Source organism: Malus sylvestris, chromosome 4 (assembly GCF_916048215.2).
Source record: "Malus sylvestris chromosome 4, drMalSylv7.2, whole genome shotgun sequence".
NCBI classification, from domain to species: domain Eukaryota; kingdom Viridiplantae; phylum Streptophyta; class Magnoliopsida; order Rosales; family Rosaceae; genus Malus; species Malus sylvestris.
Window position 1 is genome coordinate 6132151 of NC_062263.1, and position 10526 is coordinate 6142676.

At 37.3% G+C, this 10526-nt stretch overlaps 2 protein-coding genes across 2 annotated transcripts; one reads left to right on the top strand and one right to left on the bottom strand.

Annotated features, from left to right (window-relative positions):
- Positions 1-131: 131 nt before the first annotated feature.
- Positions 132-5957, top strand: LOC126619694 (NAD-capped RNA hydrolase DXO1-like). Its single transcript, XM_050288110.1, has 13 exons — positions 132-685; positions 1241-1485; positions 1855-1920; positions 2043-2121; positions 2260-2339; positions 2439-2462; positions 2833-2957; positions 3589-3802; positions 3900-3956; positions 4236-4282; positions 4550-4634; positions 4811-4874; positions 5388-5957. Exons 1-13 carry the CDS (start codon positions 286-288, stop codon positions 5489-5491), a joined length of 1590 nt encoding a protein of 529 aa, XP_050144067.1. The 5' UTR covers positions 132-285; the 3' UTR covers positions 5492-5957.
- Positions 5958-7334: 1377 nt separating this feature from the next.
- On the bottom strand, positions 7335-10214 carry LOC126619947 (protein ABA DEFICIENT 4, chloroplastic-like). The gene is made up of 6 exons (XM_050288382.1): positions 9984-10214; positions 9393-9621; positions 8414-8514; positions 7955-8083; positions 7779-7867; positions 7335-7700 (listed from the first exon to the last, which is right to left on the bottom strand). Exons 1-6 carry the CDS (start codon positions 10032-10034, stop codon positions 7547-7549), a joined length of 753 nt encoding a protein of 250 aa, XP_050144339.1. The 5' UTR covers positions 10035-10214; the 3' UTR covers positions 7335-7546.
- Positions 10215-10526: the final 312 nt, after the last annotated feature.

Sequence of the window (10526 nt, forward strand, 5' to 3'; positions counted from 1 at the left end):
CTGATTAAGTTGATCTGTATTACAGATTTTTATAATTTCTAATGAAGCCAACTAATATCGATATATCAATCAATTTTTCATAAATTTGAATATTAATATTTTCTAATACCGGTCCAACTCAAAACCGAGTCACCTTTCACACGAACTCAGTCTCCCACATTCGATTTCCGGCTCCAAACCCACCCACCCCACCCCCAATACACATACACATACACATACACATAAATCATTGAAACGAAAATTCTAAGCAAAACCCACGAAGATTTTGTCCTCGATCCTCTTTCGATGGATTTTTCAGAACACCACAAAAATATCTTCGGCCCAGACTACGATGACGACGATGATGGTAATAAACAAGATGGGGCCCACTCATCCTCACCATCTTCCTCATCGTCGCCTTCGACGTCGTCGTCGTCGTCTTCGTCATCGTCGGCTTCTTCTTCATCCAACGAAGGAGGGGAGTCAAGCAGTGGGAATAGCCCGAGCGCAAGCAGTGGCGGTGGCGCCGGCGGTGGAGGTGAAGAAGAAGTAGAGAATGGCGAAGAGGCTGATTATTCAAACGCTGCCGAGGACGACAATGAGTACAGCAATATGGGTTACTTTGGGGAGGAAGACAGGGATCTGTTTGGCTCTGACAATGAAGATTACTGTAAAACCCCTGCTACTAGTCCTTTCCCTATTCCTGGTAATTACCTTTTTCATGGCGGTGTAGTATTTTTTTGGTGATTTGGTTACTTGTTTTGTTGTGTTAAAAAATGGGTACTCAGAATTTTGGTGATTTGGCTGCTTAAGGTTAAATTCATGATATTTGTAGCATTGTCCAAGTGAATTTCTATGATGGGTATCTTGCATTTTTCTGATTTGGTTGCTTATTAAGTTGTATTGATGGATTTTCTGGCTTACCCAATTGGCCTTCTTTGATTGGTGTTTTACATGTTTGTTTCCCACCCACTCTTCTTTTCCAGGTTTCATTTTCTCTGTAATTTGTTCTTGTACTTTTATATTTGGTTTTGTGAATGTAATTTGTTTCATCCATCGTTTCTTCACTTTGCAGTGTTGCATATGCTGGGAGGGGTTAATGTTTAGATACTTGTAGGTTGAACTTGTTAGTTGTTACTATATCTATATTCTTTAGCTTAAAAGGTACGAGCTTTTGATGTATCAGCTAAAATGCTTAGTTTGCTACTCTTTGGACTGTTGGTATGTTGAACCCCCGTACTCAACAAATTTTTCTTGGCAGTATTGCCTGTCATACGCAGTACGAATAATCAGGGTAGAGGGAATCCAGGGCGTGGTCGTCGGCAATCTGGACGTCCAAATGATAGAGGCGCAGGCATCCTTGGACGAGGCGGACCTTTTCAACAGAGGCAAAATTTCGGATATGGTGGCTCTAATGGTTATCGTGATGAACGTTTTATCTCGGAATTAAAACTACTTTCAAAGAGTGAAGAAACACTGTCAAGAAAGGCCGTTGCATTTCAGGAAGTAAGGCTAGTAATCGTTAATTTCTATGCTATTTTTCCTTCTCTTTTTTAATTGAAGTGCTTTTAAGGTTGATTTATCAAGGGTGCACGGAAAAGCATCACAAAATATAGATCTTATATTTTTACTAATATAAGTAAACAGTCCAAATTTTGGACTTCTTAGTTTACTCCCTTTGTGTAAAATAATTTATTTATAGTGTTGCATTTCCTTTTGGTTCAACTGATGCGAGCAGCATTAATCATATATATCCGTGTCAGTTTGGTAAATTTACTTATTGATGTTCATAAGTTGTCATTGTCAATTGGCTGGTGCATTCTGTGTACATTGGTTGTTTTTTCTCTTTACTAATTTAATAATTTTCTCCAATAGCCCTGTGAGCTTGCTTGCTATAGTCGGGTAGAAGGTGGAGATGTCAGCTTTGACGATACCAGCTTAGTAAGCATACTGTAGCTTGCTTTCTGAATGGTCCATTGACTCCATTCTTTCGTTAGGTTTCTCTTGTATATGTAGCGACGCTGATCACTAACTAATTCATGTCGTTTTGTTATCCACATTAGAGGCTTTTCAAGCGTCTTATTACTGAAGAAATTGGAAGAGATCTTAATGAAGGTTATGATACTTTTATTGCGAAGAAAGGTATGCCTTGTGTCTAAATTATTCTCTGGGATTATAAGATGTGAATTGGAGTTAATTTATTTTGTTTCTTTTCGGTTTTGCATATGAGGGCTGATCTTTGTTGGCAAATTTATATGCTTTTTTTATTGTGTAAGCCAGATTTGGGCTCTCAAGGTTTTGGTGATCTTCTCGCCTGCATAAGAGACAAGAATATTCCGCTTCAAAACATTCATTTTGTGGTGCGAAGCGTATTACACTTGTGTACTTTTCTTATTTTATAATTTTCTCATATGGATTATTAACTACCAATTTGCTTGACATGTTTTTCTCTTCGACAGACTTATCGCAACAATCTAAATAAGGTATCTCCTAGCCCCTTTGCTTATTTTGTTCTGAAGATAATTTTCTTAATTAGTTCGAGTGGATACCATTGATGAACAGTGGGTTAGTTATCATACTGTTTGTAGAGGTGTGGTAATTTTGGATAAGAGGGAATATGTACAAGAAGTTGAATGCATAAAGCAGCTACAGGCCTCTGATGACTGCTTTTTAATGGATACTCAAGTTACTGATAATTATAATTATCTATATGCATGCTTACTAGAGACACAATGCTGTAGAATACTTCAACTGATTGGTTATTAGTGTAATTATTTAAGCTGTGGTATTTGTTGGACTAGTTAACTGGATTTTTTGTTGTATTTCATATGCTTCTGTCTTTTTTTTCTGTAGATATTGGCCACTTTTTATAACCAAAGGGATCCTTGGGAGATGGGAGTACATAAAAGAAATGGGGTTGTCTATCTTGATGTGCATAAACTACCTGAAAGGCCACAGACTGAGTTGGATCGAAGAAGGTACTGGACTTTTATTCATTCTTTAGAAATTTGAATGGTCTTTCTAGATGATAATGACTATTTTCTTGGAGTATTTGGAAATGCTTCCCTGGTTTGTGTAGTGGAGTTATTGGAATTGCTAATTGCTTTAATCAATTGAATTCTTCTGCTTAAGAAATAGATTTATGAATGAATATCAATGTTTCCAAACCTTTCTTCTCAAGTTGTACCAAAAGGATGGATTAGCAGCCCACTATTTCGAGTTTTCATTATGAAAGAACTGGAATTTTGATAAGGATTGTCAAAGCTAAATGTGTTACTATTCTTTCTGTAAATCTGTAATATAGTAATGAGATGTAATATAGAGTAGATGCAGAAGTTTTCATAAAGTATATGATTTACTTCATTGAAGTTGGGCGTAAATGCATCCTGTCATCTAGAGAAAATCAGAAAGCTATTGTGGGAGATATGTATGTGTGCTCTAATTAGGGTTCAGGAGGGCTAATCATGACTTACCAGCTACTTGTAACCGATGTTTTGTTGTTCTTCATCAACCGGTTCAAGAGGGCTAATCATGCCTAGATGCATTTTTCTGTTATTGCTTATTCTCAATTTTAGGTGTGCTTTATGCAATGTTATCCTTTCAACTCAGGTGTTACTGGGGGTATTGTTTTGAGAGTCTTGCCACTGAAGATCCAGGAAGAGGCGATGGACCAATACATCATGTTGATGCCAATGTTGAATACTGTTCTGTGATCAAAACAAAATTAGGGGCTCATCGTATTCTGATGGGTGCTGAAATGGATTGCTGTGATTCAACTGATGATGGAAGGAGGTTTTATGTGGAATTAAAGACAAGCCATGAGGTTGAGATCTGTTTTTCTTCACCTTCCGTTACATGCAAATTTTTTCTTCTGAGTTTTCTTATGTAACTGACTGTAAATTTCTCATTCAATTGTGCAGTTGGACAACCATAAGATAGAGTACGAGTTTGAGAAAGAAAAGCTCCTCAAATTTTGGGTACATTACTGTTTTATTACCTAAAAAGTAAAAACACACAGGGTCTTCAATAGCTTTTGTTAGAGATTGACATGCATAGTTGCAGAATTTAGATTGTACCTCAGTCTTGTATGGTTTTCTCAAGGAATTGGTTGTCATTGTCTATAGTCCATTTCCTATTTATATTTCCAAGCATCTGCTTTTATGTAAAAGAGTTAACCTGTCTTTTATATTTTCATCAGGCTTCTGTAAAATCTGTAATTGTAAAAAGAGTTAACATTTCTCTTAATTTTGGTGCAGATTCAATCATTCTTAGCGGGTGTTCCCTATATCGTCATTGGATTTAGGTAACCCAAATTGCCACTTAAGCCTTTTACTTTCTTACTCGGTAGACAATTAACTTTTTACATTCGTTGGTGGCTTATGTGTATTAAAAGGCGCAAAAGAATGGTAACTGATATAGTTGACACAAATAACTTTAATTTGCATAGAAACACATGAATTATATATTCCTTTGTGCGGTTACTTGTTCCTGGAAGAGTTTTTTTGTGGTAGCTCTTTTTGATATTCTGTTCTACAAAATTAATCAATTTTTATACATTCCCTTTTTTCAGGAACGATGCAGGTCAACTTGTCCGCACAGAGAGACTAAGAACCAAAGATATAACACACAGAGTGAAAATGAAGAACTACTGGCAGGTAAATTTTGTTTTCAGTGATGTACTCTCTGATCATACAGCCACCCACCTTCCTAATCGTCACAATGAAAAAATTTGATTTAACGATCTTAGTATTTATGAAGTTTATCGCTCATGGTTGTGCTGAATAAATGCTTAATGAAACTGGTTGTCGCTTCTGATGAATCTTATTGGCAGGGAGGAGTTTGCTTGGCATTTGCTGATGAGGTATTATGCTGGCTTTATGGGACTGTAAAAGAGAGTGAGTTCTTTAATCTTTGTCTACGTTTTCCCTTCAGCTTCATTGGTTTCCCATCCAAATAGAAAAAAGCATAAACGAGAACATGATTCTCTACTCTCTAATTGAAGAAAGAGATTGGAGGAGGAAATGTGAGAAGATGAAGAAAAACATATGGTTACGGAAATAAAACTGAAAGCAATTTTAAATTGTTTCTAGGTTTAGTTCTTTCTATTCTTCCGTTTTCTCTCTCGTTTCTCTCCTCTTCCTCCCCTCTTTAGTTAAAAGAAAAACAGAACTATGAAATCAATGCATAACTTGTACTCCTGCATCTGGCACACGGAACATCACAACTTTATTTATAACGGTTAACACAGCACTACCACATGAGTCTGTTCGATATTCTATAAAACTCATTTTATTTCCAGGAATTCAGTAGCTTTTCTTTCATAGCTCAAGTAGTGAGATTCCGATTTCTCAGCAGTCATATGGTGCACTTGTTTAATAAAAGTGCTAATTTTGCATGTGTTCCTACAGATGAAGACTACATATTGCAGTTTACTCATCCTTTCCAACGTTTGGAGCTTTTACAAGCCCAATCTTGCCCAGAAGAAATCACTAACCATGTTCAGCAACTGTAGACGTTGAGCGACGCGCGCCATATTAAGTATAGACTGAAATCGGGAGTGGGAGTCCTATTATTGACTGTGCATCTCCCCCGGTTCTTGCTTCAAATTACTTGCGCCTCTTCGAGGCACAAAATGCAGTGTTATTCTCATGATCAACGGCCCCAAACTTGCTGTTTGACGATTGCATTCCCTTTTTAAGTCGGATGGCTCATATCATTGTAATGCGGCCGAGAACACCACCAATCGAGAGAATTATATACAACCTCTGTTGCATGTTTTTCTTGCTGATTTATTACTGTAAGAACACATCAAGGTTATGTAGGCAGAAGGACTTGCCATCTTATGGTAATTATGTCCACACATGAATTGACTTTGTGTCTTCCATGACCGCTCGAGACAGAGGCGCGTAAGCGCAAGAGTGAGATTATGACATGACTTTCGGCTGAAATGATCAGTTTTTGACATTTGGTTTCTGAAATGATTCGTTTTTAGTATGTCGTTTATATCATGGTTGTATTGTTGATACATGATCGATTTGTCGTCAGTATTTGATTTCGATTATTTTAAAAGTAGATCATTTTAACTAATTACATAATTAAAATTAATTAACATATCGAAAAACACAGCAAAATAGATCAAGCATTAATGTCTTCATATAATCGTAGTCAATTTGATTAGTGAAAAGAATAAGATGACAAGAAAAATGTTAAAAATGGCGAGACGTATTACTGAACTTTTTCCATATTATCTTGAATGCATATCAATTATTAATGAGTGGGAGAGTGAGTTAAATATCATAATGGTTAGTAGCCGTAATAATTTGGGTAGAATTCGTCTTCGACGAGAATCGAATATAAGATTTCTTATTCACAAGTGAAGAAGAATTCTAGTAGTACTAATTAAGTAGAAGAAGAGTTGCACTCACGACCTTAGCTAAGTTGGTTAGAGCAGTGTGCTCTGAAAGAAGAGTTAAGAGTGACTCCCTCTCCCGCTGCCTTCTCTTTGACTCGTCTCGAGGTGAACTCTATCATCCGTAACATTGTTATAATAATAATATTTCTTGAAAGAAGCAAACGATTGAAATTAATACATTTTATCCCAAGAAAATCGCAAGAGGCTTTTGCTATAGAAACATCAATCTCCTTATCATAATATCTTATGAGTTATATGACTCTCCTCCGAACTCTAAGTCGGAAACAGGGAAGCACAAAAATGCTTGCCAATACAAGTTTTCTTACCTTCTTGTTCATTCATGGACTACTAGTACTACAACTGCTAGTGGTAACGTCGCAGTCCAGTTACATGGCCGCAGCGGTGGCGATGGCGAAGGCCACTCCTCAAAGTTTTTCCGGCCTTCCCATGAACGAATTTATAGTATCAAGAAGAGTTTACAGAAGAGCACCGCCGCCGTCACCAAAATCTAATGTTCCGTTACATTTCCTACCTCGACCAGAGCGGTCTCCGCCGCCACCGTGAGCGAAATCTAATTTTTGTGTTCATTTCTTGCCACCACCAGAGCTATGTCCGCCGCCACCACCACGGGGATAAATTCTTAAGAACTTAGCAACATTATATTTCCCCATCAGCTTGTTCATGACTTTTATTATGATTCATCGTGCAATGTCCGTTTTGCTGTATGCATGTTATGTTGTTTTCTTTTCGTTAGTTTATGGTTTTGTATTTGCAATGGAGTGCATACAATTCTTTTTCGGTATCATCTGGTATGCTTCGGAGTGTCCTACACACTGGTATTTTTGGCCTTTAGATCAGTGGTAGAATCCAGTGACCAAGATCTAACAGCCTAAAATTCAGGAGTATGATAGACCGGAGCATGGTAGAATGTTTGCTCCCCTCGTGAAATCAAAAGTAGTAATATATGCCAATCACAAAAATGAATGACTTGTCAATGTGTATATGATCACAGATTGTATAAGATCTGTGATTTCAAAGAAAACATATTTGTAAATTGCTGACGAACTGAATCTTCATTCGTTCGTTCGTTCATTCAAATCAGGTTTTCTTTTCAACTTCCTAAAAATCGTGATTGTCGCGGAAGAACTTCAACTGTCAATGCATGTTACGTCTGCTGGAACTTCCAGCACTTTTAGTCAGTGCTTTGGTAATAACATGAGTAGCGATTCCAACAGGACAGAAAAAGAGGCAAAGAGAAACTGAATGTCGCGTCTCAATTTCATTGTCCAGTCCATCGCGAAAAACCTGCCTGGAAAAATGAACGCACTGAGTGTTAGAACCGAGAAACTCTTGGACACAGACAGCAAAGTGAGAGGAAGAGAGCTACCTTGCAGCAAAGAGATCAACAACCAATAAGTGAATCCAAGCAGAAGCTAATGTCATCTCGTTCGAGAACATCCTTCCCATACCAGGCAGCTGCAAATAATAAATAGGCAGGAAAGAAAGTTTCATATAAGAGGCTCATAACTGATCAGAACTGAAAGTATATATGTTAATGCATACCTCAGGAAGCCAGTATTTACTTGCAAAAATCAACTGTAGCGTTTCGGGAGTCCAGGAGAGGTATAGCAGATAAGCATAGAGAATTCCCAGCACAATATACGGTATACCACTTTCCATGGAAATTTTCGTCTGCATTTCAAGTGATTTGAACTAATTAGGTGCATCAGTTTAAGTTCAGCAAATCATGATAAAAAATGGATCTTCAACCTACCGAAATAAGAGACGAGGAATTTAAAAGTCATAAAGACTAAATTTGAGATGAAATATGCCATCAGTACAATCATGTATATCAGGGAAAGAGATGTAACGATTTGGGGAAAACACACACACAGAGGATTGAACACAATCATATAACAACTTTCAAATATATGCGAGAATTACGATAATTAATCTACATGTTGAACAAAAATTGACACATTGAATGAGAATCAGAGGACTGAGATAAATACAGAAACATACTAGTTCAGCTTTAGGTGCCAGAACCATGAGGGCATAGAATGGGAGAACTGCGGTTGTTCCGAAACTAAAAGCAGTGCTAGCAATTTGAGAACTTGCCAACCCTGAAAAAAAAATAACAACATTAAACTTATTTTACCAGTAATATTTGAAACTAAGCCTACCTCCAGCCGCACCATCCCCTTATCCTTGCACTAACAGGAGGGGCATGACAGCAAACGTGTTACGTATGGATCACAAGAACATGAAATGGCTAAAAATTATTACAGGTTAGACAAAACTAATTAAGAAGATTTTCAACTCCTAAAGTTATCAAACCACCATATGACACTGCTATTAGTAACTATTTATACAAATTATTCCAAGAGTTTCCGATAGAGAGAACAACAAACTTAAAAGGTAGGGGAGAAGTGTTAAGATGTACCCAAATGCCAACGGCAAAAAACTAAAACAAAGAAATCACCAATCAATTAGATGGAAGGGGCTTGTAGAACTGGATGTTGAGGTCTCATGCAACATAGAACAAGTCATATGGACATTAGCTGGTGGTTTTGTGTCTGACTTTGATCTAGTCAGTTAGGCAGGCAACACTCACATTCAGCAACTCAAACCTGGTGGTCTCTTAGTTACAGATTTTCTCTGTTCATAATACTACTCCTACATTGTTTTGCACATATGGGGCTACTTCAACGTCAGTACTCCCAAAACGTGCTACGGACTTTCCAATTTGCGTAGTTTCGTTGGACTTAGGCATAGCATAAGTTCCTTGCGCATTTTTTCGTCATAAATTTGTACCTCAAAAACCTCTCTGTGCTAGGACTTCTTTACTAGAAACGTTTTAAGGAATAAACAAGTTACTAACATGCATAAACCTACTTTCAAACATTGCAAGTTACACATAAACTTATATCAGCCACGCAACGTTACAAATGATATTAAGAATAAACGACTAAAAGGAATCAAAGTTGCAGAGGGGGATCACATGACGCATATACTCCAGAGAGTTTTCGATGCGGAACGAGTCTCTCATGCTTTGGTCTCACAGTAACTCTCGAACCTCCGACAAAACTCCAGTTCATGTGTAAGTGAGCTCCCACAGTCACAAGCTGATGACCAAAGAGTTCAGTGTTACTACTTCTGAGCAGAAAAGGGAACCCTTGTTTCCTTCCATCAATACTTCGAGGTCCTACACTCTTCTTAGCGTAGTCAATCTATAAGAAACGGAAGTTTAATCGTAAGACAAGTCCCCAAACCAAACATGTTATGAATTATTTTACAGCAGAAGCACAACATAGTTACACGAGCGACCCATCAAGCCGCAGCAGGCAGCAGAAATTAATCATACAAGCAGCCATAAAAGAAGAACAATTATGTAGCTTTAAGGTCAAGAAAAACAACGCTCCGCTGCAACCAAACTGCAAATCCATGGACAAAACATAACTACTTTCAACCCTATATGCAAGATTAGAGATAGCCCATTTCGAGAGGATCATAAATTCATCGAGAACTACAAAAAGAATAAAAAAGTTTTATAATTTAGGAAGAAAAGATTACAAGAACAAAAAAAGGATACCTTGGAAATGGAAGAGAGTGGAGAGAGGGAAAAGCAAGAAGAGAGGGCCATGTGCTCGTTTTGTCGCGAGACCAGACAACGCAGGAAGACAACAATAATGGCAGATGCATTTCCTTGGGTTTTATTAGGAAAAGAAAACAAAAGAAAGGAACACGGAACGTGGGAGGTCGAGTTGAATAATGGAGGCAGAGGAAATTATGGGTTGGTTTCCACTGAGAGAAGCGCAGGACGGACACCAAACTTGGGAGAGAGAAAGAAGCAACTGCAAAAGGAAAAGGAGGCAAATTGCAATAGGGAAAGTCTTGGTGCATGTCATGTCAATCAATTTTGTATCTTTCTTTTACGCTACACTTTTTATTTTCAAAAGTTATTCGTCATTATGTCAATCAATTTCATTTTATTTTTTGTTTTTTTATTAAGAAGTGCGATTAGTTTTTAAAATTTAAAAAAAAGTATGAAAAAATGATGTGGAACAATTTTTTTTAATAAACGCATATTGTATCATAATATTACATAATTACTGTTTTATCATCCTTATGTAAT

Bases quoted from the DNA above. Each gene is read 5' to 3' on its own strand.
- LOC126619694 (XM_050288110.1), top strand. From the start codon at position 286: ATGGATTTTTCAGAACACCACAAAAATATCTTCGGCCCAGACTACGAT. The intron at 2,463-2,832 runs GTATCTCCTAGC...TTTTTTCTGTAG, and splicing joins ATCGCAACAATCTAAATAAG to ATATTGGCCACTTTTTATAA. The intron at 2,958-3,588 runs GTACTGGACTTT...CTTTCAACTCAG, and splicing joins ACTGAGTTGGATCGAAGAAG to GTGTTACTGGGGGTATTGTT.
- LOC126619947 (XM_050288382.1), bottom strand. From the start codon at position 10,034: ATGGCCCTCTCTTCTTGCTTTTCCCTCTCTCCACTCTCTTCCATTTCC. The intron at 8,515-9,392 runs GTGATCCCCCTC...TTTTTTTTTCAG, and splicing joins CTCTGGAGTATATGCGTCAT to GGTTGGCAAGTTCTCAAATT. The intron at 8,084-8,413 runs GTATGTTTCTGT...CTTGAAATGCAG, and splicing joins TGGCACCTAAAGCTGAACTA to ACGAAAATTTCCATGGAAAG.